Below are 21,132 nucleotides of genomic sequence, written 5' to 3' on the forward strand. Positions count from 1 at the left end.
GCTGGAGTACGCGGGGCCACCAAACGCTGTCGAAGGCGGAAGAGATGTCAAACATTATCTGACTTGGGCCCCAGAAACAAATCCACCCAAGGCCCAAAAATTATATTCATCCTATACCTTAAAAATAAATTCATCCTGGGACCTAAAAATAAATATTTTATGGGTTCCAAATGGTCTAGGTACACCTATGTTCTAAAATTCAATATCTAAGAGGAAATAATATGTTGATGTTAATAATAGGATTATGTAAAAAAAAAACTAGAAACTTTATTTCAAACCTAACGAAACATCTTACAACTGAATCTGAAAGAAACCTCTTTCTCTGTCAACAGCTGATTATTAACAGCCATAATTAGATAATTCGATTCTAATATATCCTACCTTTCCATATATGTAGAAAAACTTCTTCAATGGAAGTTAGAAAGAGGAAAAATAAAATAATTATTCCTTTCTATACGTGGTTGAACAGCGTGTCCCTTCCACCCGTCACTTCACACTTCCTGGCAAAATTTCGTCTAATCGCTAGCTATATGAATACTGCCGCTGTTGTCCATCTACATGTCAGTGTTAACTTCCTTGGCATTAAAATTTTTCTTATCGGCAACTCTCATATCTCCTTACTACAATGTTCTTTATCATTTAGCTTCTATACAACCAGCAGGTACTGTATTTCCACCCAAGAAATGGGTCTATTGGCGACATCTCTACAGTGATGAAGAAGGGTCCTTTAAGTAAAGAAGATATTGTTTAAGGCCTTGTCTTTGTCGATACCCTCGTTTCCAGTGGTTTATTTTAAATTCTAAACAAATAGCTGAGCTAACTCCAAATAAACACTTTATTTCAAAGGCACACGAACACTGTACATCTAAACCTGAAATTAATCCCTCTCTGCCACTCTATGATAATTAGTAGTAATAATTAGCTCCTCTGACTCCAACATATCAATTGACAAATTTTAAATTGCTTACTAAAAACTTAGTAAGAACATGAACCTATTCAACAACGAACTTGCTGGTTATGAATTCACTACTTTTAATTAATTATATTTAAATGTTAAATTTTTCAATACAATAATACCAATGAAAAGAAAATACAAGAACAAAAAATGAGATGTTGATAGTTGACCGTTGATTAATAAGTCAACTATCTTGGCAAAGAAAGAAGTAACAGTTACGTATCTGGCCAACACTGGTAATGACCCTCTTGAGGTTTTTTATTATAAATGAAATCAATTTCATACTCCATTGCTTAATGTCTAAAGGTTTGAGGCCAAAATAAACAGTAAAATTAAAACTGAGGTATAAACCAACAAGCATGGAAAAACTAGAAAAACATTTACTCTCAGTGGTGTGATGAAATTACCAACAGTTATTATTATAAGATGGTCGGGGGGGGGGAGAGCGCGGTCAGCAAATAAACAAAAAAATATTTAATCGTGCCGACGTTTCGACCCGAATTTCAGGTCTTCATCAGGGAATTTAGACAGAGATTCTGCCCAGAGTATAGCCGACCATTTCCTCCTGTTAGGAATAAAAAAAAATTAAACTAATGTCAACTGAGGTATGAATTGGATAGTTGATGAAGGGCGTACTTAAATAGGGAGCAAAGCTTTATTATAATTTTTAACCTGATTATATTTAGCTTAAATAATGAACGTTTACAAATTAGTCGATATTTCTAAAATCTTTCAGGATATTAATTGTAAATATTTTTGACATTTATTACTAACCCTCAGGGTTACCATATTATTTAAAAATTGCTTCTCATTTTTTTTTTAAACATGATACAATTAATTACTTTTATTATTGGCTTAACGTTCAGGTAACATTAACACAAATTTTAGATTAGGCCATGATCATTTCTTTATATCCACCAACATAAGTAGCCAATGAAGAGTGAAGAAAGTTTATCAAGTTAAGGCTATACAAAAATCAGGTTATATTCCAATCTAATTTGGTTTGTTACTATGTTTAAAGTTGTGAAGTTTTATTTTTTCATCTCATTTAAGGGCTTCAAAATATAATGAATTGGTACTCAATTTTTTCAATTGCTATGTTGAAATTTATAGTATTTTTGTTTGCTTGTGCTCTTTCTCATCCAAGAAATGGGGGTGATCTCTCACTTTGGATTGATGAACATCAAGTTAAAATGTTTAGTGGTAAGTGTAATTTATTTTCTAACTAAGAAAAACACATAGCTAGTGTTAAATTTAGTAAACAAGACCTGATATTGTAGGATATGCCATGGAAATTTATGCAATAGTGGATGGTCATGTTCTTCCTTATATTCTGGACCCAAATTTTGAACAGTATCTTCCAGTGATTCCTTCTGAGGTATACCTATGTTAATATGCATATTTTAATTCATTAGTTTTAGTGTAGCATTAGACTATATTATTATTATTATGTATTATTTGTTCATTATCATGATTCAATGTTTATTACTGAGTATTTGTAAGAGTTGTGTTTATTTTACGAATTGACTGACTGAATCATTAGATAATTTTTTACAACCAGTTTAATAAAATATGTATTACTTATATAAGTTTGTTTATGAGTACTCCTTATAGAGATCAACATATTAATCACATTTTTAGTAATAAAATTGTTAAAGTAGGTGACAACTTAATGTTTCTGACAATGTCTAATGACTGTATATTTGTTTCTATGGCTTATGCTTGATATATGGATAAATTATTAAAGGTGGTTCTTAAACATGATCGCACTTAAAGTACCTTGTCAGTAACTAAGTTGGATTCATGTTTTGGTTACATATGTGCCTTTCAGGAAGAGAACTGTTTTTCCTGTTGCTGTCCCTTTTACAGTCTTTAAACATGAAATTAATAATTTTCTGTCTTGGCAAAGAAAGAAATAACAGTTATGTATCTGACCAGCACTGGTAAGGACCCTCTTGAGGTTTTTTTTATTATAAATGAAATAATTTTCATACTCCATTGCTTAATGTCTAAAGGTTGGTGGAGGTCAAAATAAACAGTAAACTTAAAACTGAGGTGTAAACCAACAAGCATGGAAAAGACTAGAGAAACATTTACTCTCAGTGGTGTGATGAAATTACCAATTGATATTATTATAAATGTTGGAATGGTGAGGATATACTATTTTCAAACGTTAGGAATAAATGGAACAGAAAGGCCAGGTCAAATTTATGTTGTCTAGAACCTGCATTGAGGGTTTTACTATTTTGCAGGTTCAGGTATGGATGATACCCTTTTTAGATTGTTTCACCAATTATAATGTCTATCTAAAAATTCTTTGCAGAAGTAATATTGAACTTTTTAAATGGATTAGTTCAAATTTTAAGATTATCTCTATGGTTTAGTGGTAGACATTGCTGATCACAAATCGTTTACACAAGGGCTCGATCTTAAGCCATGTCCTAATTGGAGAGGCATAACACAACATATATAATAACTATATTATTAATATATAACATATGTTGAATTTCCTCATTGAATATTTGAAATACAATAAGGACACTCAACTATATAATGTATATTTGATTTCTTGATAGTGTGATCCAGTGTTCGTTCCACCATCACCCGCTAGTAATATCCTATTAGGATATAGCCTTCAACTAAGATTTATTCAACCTTGCTAGGAAAACTGAATAACTACTAAAATATACTGCTTCTTAGAATTAGAATACCTAAAAAATATTGTGTATAGTTTACCACCATATGCTGTATCCTTTATATCATGCATGTTAACTACCATCATACAAATGTGAGGCAACATCTTCTCAACGGCTGATGTGAAATAATTGACTTACTTCTAATATTTAAAATTAAATAGTTCATTTAGAGCTTGATTTCTCAACATAATGGAAATGGATACTTTCTGATTTATTTTATAAATAACCTAAGAAGAAGAAGAATGTTTGTTTTTTTAAGTTATTGTTACATGAAAGAAATCTGTTTATAATAATCTAAATGATTCAATCATCTGTCTAAACCAAAATCAGAGATTATGGAGTAGTGCTAGAAATTGAAAATAGCTTATTAAACAAGAGGAAGAATAATGCTTTTAAAATTCTCAACTAATGGTTTGACAGAGGACTCTGTTGGGAGAAGTAGCTGTTCAAAAACATTAATGGTTCCAATCAATAGACTATATCAGAGAAAGCTCCATAATTTATTCAAATATTTGGATTTCACCATGTTTTCGAAATGCTTGTCTGTCCAAAAATGCCCCATTGGCCAGAAAATACCATAGGCAAATAGTGTTATGTTAGGGTTATATGGAGGGTTGGGAAATATGCTAACATTCCTCCCACACTCATTTCTGACAATTTTTCTTTGACTAAGCATGAATGATTTGCAGGAATGTTGCCTAACTTAAACATCTCTTTATTCCAATTAATCAAAGCAGGACACTTCTCTTTTAACTGTTCACAGTAAAGATATATGTCAACCGCCTGCCATCTGGAATCTGCTAGAAGTGCAAAATAAACCATTTACTTCCATCATACACAAAGGATAATCTTTAAGGCTGTTTTTACTAGAATCAAAAAACTACCATGTTGTAATATACCGAATTTATACCATCCACTGAAAAAATGTCTTCTCTGCTACCTTATTACTTAGTTCTTTTTTGCAGTAGTGCTTCCTGAGGTCACAAATGACAATTTTTTAGACATTTCGGATAAAATATATGTGATATGTGAATTTATAGCACTAAAGATAGAGATAGTTGTTTTACATAATGAAATGAAGAATTAGTCAAAATAAACAACAATTTGTGCATTGTTTATATCAAAGTCAAATGAGAATTAACATGGAGACTTAAATGTCAACAATGAATTTATGTACAAACTTTTTTAAAGGCCTAGTATTATTGACTATTTGGTCTTAATTCACATGTGTTATTTATTTATGTTTTATTATATTAGAGTAGAATTAATTATTTTATTTCAATTTGTTTCTGGTTGACTGTTACAATATAATTTTTAATTTAATTATCTAGGTTGGATATGTAAATTTTACATGGAAAAGTGGAATGAAAAAATATAATTATAATTTTGACAGGCTTCAGTCACTCGATAAGGCAATTTTAGACCCACCTGTGATTACCATTAAAACAAAAGGACGTGTTCCAAGAAGGCCAAAAGGTAAGATTTATTTTATTGTAATCATCATCTGATTTCTGTAACGTATTTTGATTAAAAAAGCGTTATTATTGTAATATGTAGTTTAGTATGGGGGAGGGAGGGTAAATATCCAGAGCTGGATGTAAAGAGGAAATCTAATTTTAAAGCTAAAATTATATTTCTTTTTACTTAATCTAAGTTGAAAAATTTTAACACATTTTTAAAACACATAAATTTATGATTTGTTCATAAAACTGAATAATATTTCTAGACATTATGAAGTTGTTTCAAAATTATGTTGTTAATTAATTTCTAATAGAAATGGTTTTACATCAAAACATTGATTGAATTTTTTAATGAATGATGCTGTTAAATTGATTTTAATGAAAAATAAAGTTATTAAATTAATTTAAAAAGCCTTTAGTACATTTATTCAATAAATTAAAACAGACATGATTTCAATCAGTGCATCATGATTACAATGGCGACTTAATTCTGTCATATTCGATATGAGTAAATATTCCATGTTTTACTATAAAAATTTTCAAAGCATTTCTTTCTTTTCTTACTTATTTCTTCAGTTATTTCCAGCCTTTCTTAAATGTGATATCCAAATATTTAAAAGTAAGATGAGTGATAAAAGTGTTTATAGTATTTCTTGAAAACTGCATGCAATTACGCTGGGAGTAAAAAATTAAGTCACAAGTAATTTAAGTGACAGAGGTTTATTGAATACTTAAATCTGAGGGGAAAAAGTAGTTTACCAAGAACTACAGTTCAAACAACAATTAAAATGAACAAGAAACTGATGAATGCAGTTAATTCAGGTGGAAATATTTTACTTGATATTTGCTCAAGGCACCATATTCAAATACATGCACCAAATGAACCTACTTTTTATAGACCAGGCTGTAAATCTGACATTCTGGATATTGTATTAACAAAAAAATTGAGTTTTCCTCTCTCATCTCAAGTGATCACAGCTTTAAATTCGGACCATGTCCCTGTATTAATTAATTTCTCTACTGAGATAAACAATGAAACGATTAGAAAATCCCTCATTAATGAAGTGATTGACTGGGAAACGTACAAAATTCTTATCAATGAAAAATTAGAAAAAAAATTTTCCTTCCGCTCGAAAAATAAAGAATAATAGATAAAAGTATAACAATGTCAAATGAATCTGTCCCAAACAGTTTACATGAAACAACTGTACGACCTTTCCAATTAAGGGGAAAAACATTCTCTGGCAGCTGCCCAAAATCAATACTGCTAAAAATTAAAGAAAAAAATTATTCAAGGAGGCAGTGGAACTAGAAACCCTGTTCACAAAAAAAAAATGGAACCATCTCAAACACGAAATAAAAAAAGATCTGGACGAATGGACATATACTAAATATCAAAGATATGTAGAAAATTTAGACCCTAAGGATCAATCATTGTGGAAGACTATGTGGTGTCTACTGAATAAATATAAAAAATTCCAAGCCTTGTAGAAAATGATGAATTCATCGCCAACGACACTGAAAAAGCTGAAGTGTTCACAAATTTCTTTGAGAAAACGTTCCCCAATACGGAACGTGAAAGAAGTCCCAATTTAGATAATGATGAAATTGACGAGTATTAAGTTAAGTCTCCCTCTCAGAACAGTTCTGCTCCCACCTAAATTTACGATCCCAAAAGAAATCCAACAAACTGATTGGAAGGCTTAAAATAAAGAAAAGTCCTAGACATGATTTGATCCCAGTCATAGCAATTAAAATGTTACCCAAGAAAGCTGTTATTTTCTTAACATAAATTTTTAACAGTTGCCTGTCTTAAAATTTTCTGGATATTTTCCCAATACATGGAAAAAAGCCAAACTTAAAGTAATTCACAAGCCTGGTAAAAACGCTAAACTAATCAGCAGCTATAGACTCATCAGTTTGTTACCCATTCTTGGAAAATTGCTGGAATTAGTTATAAAAAAGCATCTTCTTTTTTCCAATGCTTCAAGATTATTCCGGATTTTCAATTTGGTTTTCAATATAGTCATTCCACTTCTCACCACCTGGCAAGAATTTATAATAAACGGTTTCAAATTGAAGAAGCACACCCTGGTAGCATACTTGGACTTCCAGCAAGTGTACGATAAGGTCTGGCATCAGTGTCTCCTATTCAAGCTAAAGCGGATGGACACTCCAAAGTATTTATACAGCATTCTGAGCTCATTCCTCAACTGCAGAACATTTTCTGTTAGAATAATTGACATGAATTCTACCCTCAGAAAAATCCATGTCGGAACTCTATAAGGTTCAGTCCTTTCTTCCATTCTGTTCAATATTTATGTTCATGACATCATTCAGTCCACAGATACCTACATAGCTATGTTTGCTGGCAATACAGCAGTTTTCATTCAATATGATGACATATTAATAGCTAGAAATACTTTGAAAAGTCACCTTAATGAACTAGAACAATACTTCAATAAATGGATTAGTCTGAACATTGAAAAATTTACTTCCAAAGTTAATTTATCAAGTAGTGAAATAGAATAGAATAGTAAAATAGAAGCCAGGTTAGTAGCAGTCGGATAATTTATGTTCTGTAGCCTATATGTATCATGTAAAATGAAAATGGTTATAAAGTGTAAAAAGTATCATGCAAAATGAAAATGGTGATAATGATGGTACTTATTATTAAAAAAAAAACTGCAATGGCCGCAGCTCTTGAATTTATACAACACTTACCAACTTGTTGTTTATTTTCTGTCTTTTTTTCCCAACTCTCATTAACCATTGGAGGATTACTTTTTTTGGTTTAGTTGTGAGAAATATAGGCATTTTAGTATTAACAAGATCAATTTTTTTTTTTATTTTGTTATCAGATTGTGGCAGAAATGGTCTTTCAGGCTGTTTTTCATTTACAGAGGTTTAAATTAGAATTTAATTTAATTTAAAAAATAACTTAGGGAACTGTAATAGCACCATCAGGATTATTTGAAAGTTGTTCATAGCTGTATCTAAATAATGATTCATCAAATGGATGGCCAAAATTTAAAATGGTCAATAAATATTAATTTTAGGTAACTAATAAAAACATAGCAGAAAAACAAGTTGGTAAACAATATCACAGAATAAATAACTGAAGTATATGTGTTTATATTTTGTTTGATTTAATTTTTCTCTGGTTGTTGAACGGTAAAAACATCTAGTTGGTAAGTCCATGGCACAGAAACTTTTGTTTACTTATTGTGCAGTTGTTAGAGCCTCTTTTACATAATTCGAAACCAGTTCTATGAAATAGGACCATTGCCCATCATCCAACATGCTTCACTGTTTTATCTTTGTAGGTTTACTATAAAAATATTTCAATTTATTATCAATTTAAAACAAAGTTTTAAATTTATTGTTATATGTTTAGCATTATTGCTGGTAAGTATTCAACCATTGTATTGTTATTATTACTTGTTAACTATTTTAATAACCTTCTCTATAATGGTATATATTGCACTTAAAAAATGTCTGCTTTCATTAATTTTTACAATACGTTAATGGATAAATAAAATTTCTTCAATCATCTCTTACTCTTACTCATGTTTGGAGTTATAATTTAATTTTTTTTTTTTTAATATAATTAGTTTTTTTCTAAATAATTGATTATTCTGTCTGCCAATTTTCTATTTTGTGAGCTAAAAAATTATAAACAAGATTAGGTGGTTAAATTTTTATGTTTGAGTGATTACTGTTTTAATAATGTTCATGTTCTAATGTTCTAAAAAACTTAATCTATTAATTCAAATTAGTTAATACTATATTTTGATATGTTGATCACATGTTTCTAAAAGATTTGCTTAAAAAAAAAATCATATCTGATGGTTTGTGAGTTAAAATTAATTATTGTAATATTCTACTTTTACATTTGTTATAAATAGACTTAACTATTGGTGATGATGGATAAATTTATGAAAATGAGAAATAATAACAAGGCACAACTGAAAAAAAAAAGTTTGAAATGCTATCAATTAAAGGATTAATTTGAGAGTGCAACTTTTTGATATTGGACATATGCTTTCATCAAATCAAAAATTCTTACGCAGTTGTTCTCTCAGACATTGAAGATAACTTATGATTTGGTAAGTGGCAAAGACTTAAATGGTCAATTAAATCATAAAATTAGGCACACAATAAATTTATTTTAACTAAATCAGCCAATTATTTGTATTAATTAATTTAAATTTCATCTTTAAGAACTAGGTGATTTAGAAATACTCTTTGGTTAGTATTAAAAATTCCTCATTTATCAATTATGTAATGCTGTTTGAAAAATTTTATTAATTGTATAAAGTAAGGATGTTTTGATCTGCAACGGTTTTGGTAATGATTGTTTTAAATATGTCCTGGAGTGGTTTAAAAATCGAATCTTTTATTTCTGCTATGACAAAATGCATGTAACTATTAACATAAAACTGATCTGGAGTGGGTTGAAATCAAATGAATCGTAGTTATTCATTGAATCACATATTAATGATTTCATTTCATCTTTATCGAAGGTAACCCAGAATGAAGTTCAGAAGAGTAGTATAATAACACTAAATGATGTTATCGAAAGCCTAGCAACTTTCTTAAAAATATCTGTTACAGACTGCTAGATGCTGACGTATTGTTGAACATGAGTCTTCCAGATAAAAAGGAAGAACTAAAGGAAATGTCTGTCTTGCCTAAGGAGAGATAATAAAGTACAAAATTGTCAAGAGTTTAACAGAAGGTACAATTTCAATGAACTTAGTTTCAATTTATTAACAGATTGTAAATGATCAAGATTTACTGGGATCAGATATGTCTTAACAATTATAATGTGTCCCCAGTTCAATGGGATTGATTTAAATCAGTAGATTCAATTCAATCATGGATTTAATTTTCCTCTATTAAGTTTATAATAATAATGAACTATCATCACTTTGCAATAATATATGGCTATAGAAATATACCATTATAGGAAAGGCCTATTATCATATGTAGTAGTATTCATATTTTTTAATGTCATTATTTGTATACCTTTATTAGAAAATTTGATCCTATTTTCTAATATACCTGCTTAGTGTGATTAGCAGTGGTTCCCCTGAATTAATTAGTTTTAAAAATTTAAATGTTGATTCTTGGATTGTTTTCATGTATTTTATTAAATTTAATTGTTAGTTTGTTGATTTACCAACCTCAATATATTTATTGCTATTTGAAAATGCTATTTTTAAGAACTTTAAGCTGGTTTTGATTTTCATCGCTTCTGTGTGTGTGTGTAGCTGGAGCATGTGTTCCAAGAAGGTTCCACAAACATCCATTGACTTCACATAATATATTATTCTTAAAACATAAGAGAGATTGTTTAAATGTTGTGAGATAAGTTTATTCTCAAATAAATTAAGTTTGTACAACTATTTTGTCATAATCAGCCAATTTATAGTATTATGTTTTCATAGAAAGTTAGTTTTTGTAATAGTTAGTTTTCCTGTTTACATTAAACTTTAGTAATCTTAAATTTTGTACTAAATGATATACCAAAACATAAATACTACATACATCAATTTAAAAGATTCTGTTTAACTTTTAAAACAGGAGGAAAATTCGCCTTTTTTTTTTAATGGTTGGAGCTTACTCCCGATGCAATGAAAGATCAGAGTCTTTTTTATTTTATTTTGAATCTAAAAACCATTATTTTTTTAATAAATTATTAATTATTTAATTGTAATGCATCATTTAAAAAAATATTACTTATTTGCTGCGACTTCATACCTTAAAATTTACATTTTTTCAAGTGATGCATTTGAACTTTTAAATACTCTAGTAATACCTGAGAAACTATAATTTAGAATAAAAAAAATTGCATTACCGACCTTCCAAACTCAGAAATGGCTTGGAGACTCTCAACTAGTTAAAAATTCACAGCAATTTTCTCTGTGAAAATAACTAAAAAAAAAAAATATTTTTTAGTTATATTGGTGTTGGCACAAATAAGTAATATCAAATTTTAATGAAAATAAATAATTAACGTCAGCATTCTCAATCTCTTCGCTGATGTTAATCAGCTCTCAACTCAATCTAAGTCATGCTCATTTATAAAACTCACTAAAGAGGTCTTTACAACTAATTAATGAACCTATCATTAAACTTCCCATTCCTTTAAGCCTCACTTACTTGTTCAATATCGAATTTTGTCAATATATTGACCACCTAAATGTTATATTGTAACAATTGTGCAGACTCTTTTGGTATATGTACCATCTTTAACAATATTGACAATGTAAGGAGAGCTTTACTTTAGAAAAACAAATTGTTTATTTTTTAAAACATATTCTATTGATTTAAAATTATTAAGCTGCATTTTTTTTTCTTTTTTAGTTTTTAGTTTACTGTTACCTTGTTCTGGGAACAGTTCTGGTGTTGCTTCCTTTGATTTGGGGCTAGTAATTGAAAGCAGAAAAGGAAAGCCCCTTCCAGGTACTCCTCTCAGGCTTAGTCTACGAAAAGAATGTACTCAAAGAGGTAAACTGTTTGATAGCATTTAAAGTTATTGTGGTATCCTTTTATTATTTACTCTTGGTTTTATAAAAACATCAATAATCTACGGATGTGCAAATTTTGTTAGTAATATTCTGGTAATGCTATGGAATTCTTTTACCAAAAACCTTTTTTTTGTGTTGGATTACTTGTTTTATCTTATTAATTATTTTTTTCTGTATTTATTGCAAGAAGTTTTGCAGCCATGATTATAGTAACTGGCTTACCATACAGTGTTCAAGGAGTAAATGCCAGTTATTGAGGATGAAATAGTTTACCAAAAAAGTAGTTAAGTACGACCAACCTCTACTTTCTATCTCAATCCATTGTCAAAATTTGATTTTTGAAAAGGTTTTCAAAGAAAAGCACAATCCAAATTTTATATAAATATCTAAATTTTTCTACTGAAACCAAAAATTTTTCAATTTTTATCTCTGTTTTTGGAATCTAATGTGAATTTATAATAAGATAGCAATCAATTTGTATAAAAACATTGCTATGAAGAGATCATAGTATCCAAAGTAAACAAGTAATAAAGTAATCATTTTCAGAAATACTTGATATAATCTCACGCCATGAATTTTCAAGATACATCTTTACTTAATTTAATTACATAACTATTACAAAAGAGCACCTGGTATTTATTTATTTATTTATTTTTCCTTTTTTTGCTATCTTATATCCTGATTTTTTCTCAAATACTTTTCTTGAGTGTTTTACTGGTTAGATTCTGCTAACAAAGTGTTATTTGTTTTGAATGATTATGATTATTTATTCAGCAATTTAATTTCTCATTTATTTTATTTAGGGATGAAGAAGGTTATAACAGTGTGGTTATTATAAATGAATAGCAATCACATATTAAAACCGCTGCCTATAAGTTTGCTTGTATTATTTTATTTGGATAAAAAAGTTGTACATACAGGTAGAGGTACTGGATAATTTAGTTATCGCAAAGCTATTTAGTAGTGTAAGAGTTCAAATTAAATATGATTGTTGGAAGTCAAATGTAAAAGCATAAAGTCAAAGAAGCTTGCAATGCTTTCTCTTCATTTGGATTAAAAGACAATGATATCCCTATAGTGGAGGTGGGTTGTCATACATTATGATTTTCCTAGCTGACCTATTAGAGAACTGTATTAAAATAAATAAGAATCAGAAGTGAATCATTTTGCTGTATAAGTCTATCAGAACTTCACTGTAATGCCATTTCACTATTGGGAACAATATATGTATAATAAACCCAAACTTCAAACAGCCAAAGATAATAAAATTAGGATATATTTTTTTTTATTCCACTTTATTTTCTAATTACCACATTGTTATAACTATCTTCATCCCTTAAAAAAATAATAAGAAGTAAAATTCAATGGTATCATTATCATCCAGCTCTATGATCCTCAAAAAGAACCAGGACCTTCTCAACAATTCTCTTCCACTCCTGTCCTGATTGCAGCTCCTCCATTTATCAATGACGAGCTGGTTCAGGCCTGCCTTGACATCCTCCTGCCAGCACAGGCGTAGTCTTAGTAAGCTCCTTACATGGCACTTCTTGAGAAAAATATCTAATATTAAAAAAATGTGCAACCAGTACAACAAAACAGCTCTATAATACATTTAAGTGAAAATAACCAATATCAAAATTGTACATCTTACAGAAACCAGTTATGAGATCTAATAAAAAATGTACTTATCACACAACTTTTTTTTCCTTCCTTCCCATTTCTGGCATAGGAGGTACGGCAGCAGTGGGGTTGTAAGGTGGGCTTCTGCATGCCATTGCTCCCAATTATCAACAATTTTATTTTTTTATAACATTATAATTAAGCTTAATAGTGGGGGGTTCCATTGGTTGAGCACTTTACTCATGGGGCTCCACCTTGTCCTCTACATCTGTCCAGTAGGTCCTAGTCTGCATCCATCCTGCTGTTCACCAGCCTGGTCCAGCTTATCGCACAACTTTCGCTTACCACTCTACTTTGAGATTAAATTAGCCTTTTACATTTAAAGACATCAATTTCTTTATTATTTAGGATGTCAATATTTCTTCTTACTACATATACCTGAATGAATAATGTAAAATCTGACTTTGTTAACAAGCATGGAAACAAATATACATTTATGAATGGAATATGGTCCGGGTGCGGTCAAAAAAACTCAAATAGTAAATGGGTATACTATTTTTAATAGTATACCCAATAATTAATAATTAAAAATAGTTTACACATTTACTATTTGAGTTTTTTTTACCGCACTCAAAACTTTTTTGAATCAGCTTTAATTTAATCCAGTATTTAAGCCATGTCAGACTATTTCATTGATGTTAAGACCTAGCCGATTGAATTGATATGACGAGTTTAGTCAAAATCGTTCGTGCCATTTTTGAGAAAATTGTAAAATTGATGTTATACAATTTTTAGCGAAAATGTTACTGTTACATCCCATGCGCATTACATAAATATTTAATTTCAGTTTTGTACAAATTATTTTTTATGGACTAGGTTATAAGTTACACGACTGTGGGAAGAGACTTATAAAAAAAAAAAAGGAAAAATGTAGATAGAACAACTCGGTCTGGATATCAAATGAAGACTGTTTATTGACGGAATCCTTCTACCTATGTATATATACATTCAACAGCTGATCAGTTACTTGGTCAGCTGAGATTCACAGCTGACAGCCTGTTACTCAGTTTATAAAAAATCCTCGTAAACGAAAAAAAAATACTCAAAAACTCTACCTAGTCAGGATAAAGCACATAATACAATTAACACATATAAAATAAAAAGAGGTCCTATAAGTAACTAATTACTATTTTTATTTGTTTCTATGTTTCAAGCTTTAACATTCTGCAGTATGGGTCAAATTGTTTAAAAATCAATTTATACACTATAAATAAATTTTTAAAAAAAAATAGAGCCTTCCATCACTAATTGTCATCTTGATGAAAGTTCTATTACCACATAAATAAATTTGCTTTTTGTCTCATTTATTTAATTTTATTGTATTAATGTTTCTATAGTTTATTAATCTTTATTTTTATTTTAGTTATTAATTCATTTATTTTTATAGCTGGTCCTGATCCAGAATGTGATAAAAAGTGTGCTAATGGTGGGTGGTGCAATCGTGATAAAATGTGTCAGTGTCAGGAAGGATATATGGGACAATATTGTAAAACGGCACTCTGTTATCCTCAGTGTGTTAATAATGGCACTTGTACTGCACCAGGGACCTGTACATGCCCTCCAGGTTTTCAGGGGCGTCATTGTGAAGGAGGTAAAATACTTCATGAAAAACAATTAGATTTATATAATGAGATAGTGTTCTTATAAAATTTTTAAATATTAATTTGTGTTTTGTCTATCAGGAATTTGTTCTGAGAAGTGCCAAAATGGTGGAAAATGTATTCAAAAAGATACATGTGAATGTTCTAAAGGTTATTATGGATTAAGGTGTGAATTTTGTAAGTAATGATTTTTATTATTGAGTTTTTATTTTTAAAACATTAATTTTTCTCTTGTAACTTATAGGTTTATATCATTTAAGTGGAAATTTTTCATGTTTTTCCTAACTAATCTTTTTTTAAAGATTTGTGTGTATTTCCACTTTTATCTTTAATTATTGAATTTTATCAAGTACTCCTATTCTGTTCAGTGATAAATTCTATTGAGAAGGTTAGTATAATAACTGTTTATTTATAATAATGAAGTATAAGTTGATAAGTTGGATGTAATATCGCTCAATTTAATTTTTTTTGTAAATTAATACTCCTTTACTTGAGTTGTTTCGGCACTTTCCTCAGAAATTGAAATCTAAATAAAATAAAATAAAATAAAGCAGTGGCTAATTTTGATTGAATTAATTCAATTCGCTCTATTATATTTTTTCAAATTACAATAATAAAACAAAAAATGTTTGCATTCAAGTCTTCAGGGAGAAAAAAAAAGAAGCTAATTCAATTTTGTTATAACAGACTTGTCAATGACTTCATTTGGTTTTAGAGGTTCCGATCTAATGAAATTGTGAGGGGAAAATGTTGGTCTCAAATTCAAATGCCTTAAAATATCGATGAGTCATGGCATAAATAGGACGATAAAGACCTATTTCATACCCTTCTTTTTAACAATCACAATTACACTTTTGTTTCCCCAAAATGGGTAAAAACCTGAGTTAACCAATTTTTTCGCTGTCATTTTCCATTAAAATGTTACTATTTTCATGGAAATTAGTCATTTTTTTCTAATGTTGGTTTAATTATTATTACATTGAAGAATGGTAAAGGATTAATATAATAAATATAAGAAGATGGTCAGGTAAAAAAAAAAGAACAAATAGTTTTAAACTATTTATTCTTTTTTTTTTTTTACCGCAACCCTGACCATCTTTTTATATTTAAATCTTTACGGTCGACTTTGTATACATATATATAGATTAATATAATACTATTAACTGTCTATTTTAGGTTGTGATATATATAAAAATAAAGAGTGAGCTACTACTTTTTTGTTCTTGATACAAAAATGAAAATATGCTGTTGGTTTTCGACTTTTGCTGTCACAACTTGTTAGGTTAATCAAATGATTGTTTCATTTTGTGAAAATTAAATGTATTGAACAATTATTCTACAGGATGACTATCAAACCTGGAAAACTATAAAAGTCAGGGTATTTTGTGAAAACTGAGGGAATTTGACAAGCTTTATATTTCTTATACAGCTACATTCAATGTATAATAATATGTTTCCGTGATACCATTAAAATCTTGTTCATAGTTTTGTTGAGAAGATGCTTTCCTGCCCCTAAAGATTTTGAATGACATTATTTATATGTTACTATTTGTATTCCAAAGATCTATTGGTTAAATATCTGTGTCGAACTATTTAAAGACACCTACATATAAGGTGATAAATAAGATTTACTCAAAGATGAGTGACTAAACTTTAGGATAACCTATTTGTTTATTTGAATGTTTTGTTAATGTTTCTCCTTCTTTTTTACATTGTTTTTGAATGTTTAAAATTGATCATTTTTTACAGATGGTTAATGATTTTTTTTATTTGGATGTCCATGTCCCGTTGCTCCATATTTTTTTATCTGTGTGGGAAACTCTTCATATTTCTACCTGGTGATGCTTCATATTATTACAAGAAGGCCACTGTTGTTATTTAATTTTATAATTAAAAGAATAGGATACTATTGTTTTTCAGTTAAAGAGATAATTTTTTATCTTAGATTATGTATTTAATTAATTCATTGCTTGAAGGAACCAAAGAGTCACCTTGTAAAATTCTTTTTTTTTAATGTTTATTTTTTTCAATGTAAATTTTTCTTTTTCAGCTAAATGCATTATTCCTTGTTTGAATGGTGGTCGTTGCAAAGGAATAAATAAATGCCGTTGCCCTAATGGATTCAGAGGAGACCATTGTGAAATAGGTAGAAGATCTCCTGCTAAAAGCCCTTGCTCAAGACCTTGTAAACACGGAGTATGTTTTTATAACAATACATGTCTTTGTGATCAAGGGTGGTCAGGAAAATCATGTCAGCATAGTGAGTTAATTTTTAATTTCCATATAATACAGTTTTAATTAAAAGAAAATTTAAAGTTATTTATTTTGATAAAATATAATAATTAATATCATATTGCTAATAATGCTCATATAATCATAATGCTCTTTACTTACTAATTATGTTGTAACTTAAAATGATAAATTACTGTTTATGAAATTCCTAGAAAGTTAGGTTTATTAAGAATATAAAGTAATATGAGTTTCATAAAGCTTCCTTTGCAACAGAAAAATTTGATGGATATCATTGATCAAATATTTTCCTCCATAACTGTAACATACAGAAATATGCCAATATTTTATCTTCATAATTTCTTGAGTAAAGCTTTTAGTTAACCAATCGTTCAATAAGATTAAGTCAGGTGCCAATTTCACTGTCTTCTTATAAGTACTTTTTCTTTTTATTGCAGAAATACAGAAGTTGGATACACAAAGTTATTTCCCAGAAGAACAGTCTTCAGAAGAGTTTAATAACTAAGTTCTGTATATTTTGAAATCAAAATTGTGCCATATTAAAATATAATGTAAATTTGTAAATATCCATTGCCTTGAAATTAACTTTTATTTAATTTTTTTAATTTTATATAAATGGATGTTAAATTTTAATATATATGTAATACATTTACATATTATTTTTTTTAGGATTTGTGATAATAGACATAGCTATTTTTAAATTATTTTTGTTTAAACATACATATATGTATGTAGTTTTATTTTAAATAATGTGTAGAATGAATTTTAATAAATAAAACTAAATTATGTACATAAGTAATTGCCCATGCCTTGTAAATACTTCAGAAAGGGGTAGAATAGGTTTTGGGTCACAAAATTGAATGTGATACAGATGAATTTATTTGTTATTGTGGTTAGAAAATTTATTTTTTTAAAATATGAATTCATGATAAGTATTCTGTAAAGAAACCTACATATTTTAGTAAATATTATAGTAGTTGATTATTGTCAATTATGTTTTTAAAAAATCACTGTAAATACCTCTCTTGAAATCATATCTTTGGTATTATTTTGTTTCTATTTGAACAACTATAATAGGTATTTCAAATAACAATGTTAGATTTTAAAATGATATCATGGAATAAGTTGGTCTAAGTTTCTTCCCAAGTTCATCATTTGTTCCTGTTGGAGTTTCTTTACAGTATATCACAAAAAGATCTTCATTGGCTTAATTAAAGATCACAATAAAGATGGAATTTCTCTAAACCATCATTGTTCCTCTATCTCACTTATGTCATCCTCTCCAAACTTTTCCTCAATTTCTTTAATTCATGGAAGTTGCTCTTTAATCACATTTGAATTCCGCCTATAAGTTATGTCATACTTATTCACTAATTATTTCCATTGTGAAAGTTCATACTAAGGAATAATGATTGATAGTATCAGTCAATATCAGAATATCAATTGTTCTTTTGAAATATTAATTTATTTCTATTGCAATCTCAATGTTTCCCTTCTTATTACAGTCCATTTAAAGTGTGGCATTGTTATTGAATATCTGCCTATATAACTAGAGTAGTCAAACTTTAAAACTTCAAATTCTCTTGAAAACTGCTCTATCATTGCTACTTACTTAGTCATGTCTTAATTAAAGAATTAGAAATAGAACATGGATGATTGATACATCAAAAGTTCTTAACTGAGAGTTGTTTGAAATTATACATAAATACATTAAATGGTATGCAATTTCTTTTTAAAAAAATATCAGTATCAAATATTTGGTATTAGACCAGACCAGTAGGTTTAGTAAAACTGTATTTTTATTGTTATTAGTCATAACCTGACACCATAAACTGAGTTATATTTAGGCTTGACTTCCTCTAAAAGGTTACTTTAGGAGTTTGATGTCATAGGCACCAGTATTGTCACCTGGATATCCCATGAATATTAAATATCAATACTGAGGGTGTCTTAGTTACCCTCCTCCCAACATTATATTGTCATTTAAAAATAAACCATAAAAACTGTTGAATGAATTGTATGAGTAACTGAGACCTCATTTATCCGAATATAATAAGATTTTATTCACCCTTTCACAACTGTGAGAATATTACCTATTAATTGGGTTGGCTCCCCAAAAGCAAAAAAAAAAGAAGCTGGGAGAAATTATATAAAAGAATTTTAACTTCTAATAACATTTCAATGTTCAATGATACAGAAATGGAATAAAAATCCATAGGAGTCCTTTCTTCAAAAATATCCATCCTATTTAGAACCCAAATCACAGGTTCTGGATGATGATCATCCAATCTTTTGATCAATATTCGCTTATTTTCAATTAATCTTGGCATAAGGGCGATGATTAAAAAAAAAAAAACTTCATTTTCTAGGCCAATGAGCCATCTTCAAAAACTACTCAATTTTTCATGAGGATTCCTGAAATCATAAAGAACAGTACGCACCACAAAATAGAGCCCAATCACTTTTTTCGGGTCCCCAATCGGTTATAGCAGTGGAAGAGCTAAGCTGCAGACCTTATATGGAATGTCTATTACTATCTAACCAGTTAGAATTAAAAAAAAAAAAAGTTAACAGCGAAAAAATAGGTTTCATTTATTGTTTATGAAAAATGAAAAAAGACAAGGGACAGAAAAAAAAATTCCTCTACAGTTGAAACATTGCTACCATGACGTATTAGAGAGGCTTAAAGTCCCTAGGAAAATAAAAAATTTTAAACGTGGTACCAAAAGTTACTAAAAATTAAAAGTGTCATTACTCAAAGTTTAAATTTGAGGATTATTTTCCTTACAAGGGAATAGGAAATCATGGTATTGATATTTTTCCTTGAAGAATTGGATATCACTCCATGATACTTATTTATAGTGTCAATTAACTAATATTTGAAAAATAATGACATATCAATTCTATCCTTGTCCTATTTTTAATACATAGATCTGGATAGATATTGGTTTCTTCCGTCTGTTTTCGGAAACACTTGACATTCCTTTTAAAGTCGACAGCTAAGTAACTTACAATGATACGGCAGTGGATAATTTGAAGTTTAAACGTTTGCTTACCCTAATCAAATGAAAAGATATTTTAAAAAACAATTCCACACCATAAATGACCTTTCATAGCTATATTATAACACGGAAGCAAACCGTGATATTACAACAGAAATAAATTAATATTTCTAAAGAACGATTGCAAAGTGGTACTGAGAATCTATTATTAATTTTATTGTTTTATTCTCTCTCGACTTTTATGTATTATTAACTTACTTATTTATTTTGTTTTTTCATTTCTACTTTTCTATTTGTTAGAAATGTGCGTGTTATTATGTCTACTGTTCATTTTAACGTATTTTTTTATATTCTTATCATTGTCTATTTTATTTACTCTATTCCTTCATTTGTAGATTATGTTTTTTTTTACTTATATTTATATAATTGTAACCCTACCTTAATCTACCTTTTTAAATTTATTCCATTATGTCAAAATATTTTTAGTTATTTTTGTACTTTTTTTAATTATACGAGGGTTATGACTAAACTAGAACCATAGATTTGGCTGAACAGCAATCTGCTTTCAGCCCGTCTTTGTTCCTAAATGTTGTTGTCAAAGTAGAAAACGAAGATAGTGTTATTATGTCTTATTGGGTAGGTTAATTCATGCCCAGCCAAGAATTCAATGTGTTATTGTGGGTCATTGGAAACATGACTGTCGGTCACAGACGAAACCAGTGGTTTCTAAAAGGTAGGCCTTAATGTGCATCGTAGGAAAGTCCAGAAACACATTTTTGTGAGATTTTATTGTTTTTAGCTTTCCTGATATTTGTGTGTTAGCTAAAAAGTTTTAACAGCTAAATGCACAATAAAAGTTAATTATGAGAGATAGTTGATGATGGTTGAGATAGTGGATGATGAACGAGGGGAAGATGGTTGGGGGTGCGGTCAATGAAAAACACAAATAAGT

At 29.0% G+C, this 21,132-nt stretch overlaps 1 protein-coding gene across 2 annotated transcripts; it reads left to right on the plus strand.

Moving 5' to 3' along the window:
- The first annotated feature begins 1,835 nt into the window (after positions 1 to 1,835).
- LOC106680160 (protein shifted) lies at positions 1,836 to 19,193 on the plus strand. 2 transcript variants are annotated; one of them, XM_067049361.1, is made up of 9 exons: positions 1,836 to 1,935; positions 2,009 to 2,158; positions 2,236 to 2,333; positions 4,983 to 5,127; positions 11,484 to 11,627; positions 14,715 to 14,918; positions 15,010 to 15,105; positions 16,979 to 17,188; positions 17,616 to 19,193. In XM_067049361.1, the coding sequence occupies exons 2-9, from the start codon at positions 2,023 to 2,025 to the stop codon at positions 17,681 to 17,683; spliced, it is 1,101 nt and encodes a 366-aa protein (XP_066905462.1). In that variant the 5' UTR covers positions 1,836 to 1,935; positions 2,009 to 2,022; the 3' UTR covers positions 17,684 to 19,193. The 2 variants fall into 2 exon arrangements, with proteins under 2 accessions (XP_066905462.1, XP_014275159.1); XM_014419673.3 differs by lacking the exon at positions 1,836 to 1,935 and having other exon boundaries at positions 1,942 to 2,158.
- The last annotated feature ends 1,939 nt before the right edge of the window (positions 19,194 to 21,132 follow it).

The sequence above is a fragment of the Halyomorpha halys genome, unplaced genomic scaffold, assembly GCF_000696795.3.
Source record: "Halyomorpha halys isolate HHAL.00 unplaced genomic scaffold, Hhal_1.1 Scaffold247.1, whole genome shotgun sequence".
Lineage (NCBI taxonomy): Eukaryota > Metazoa > Arthropoda > Insecta > Hemiptera > Pentatomidae > Halyomorpha > Halyomorpha halys.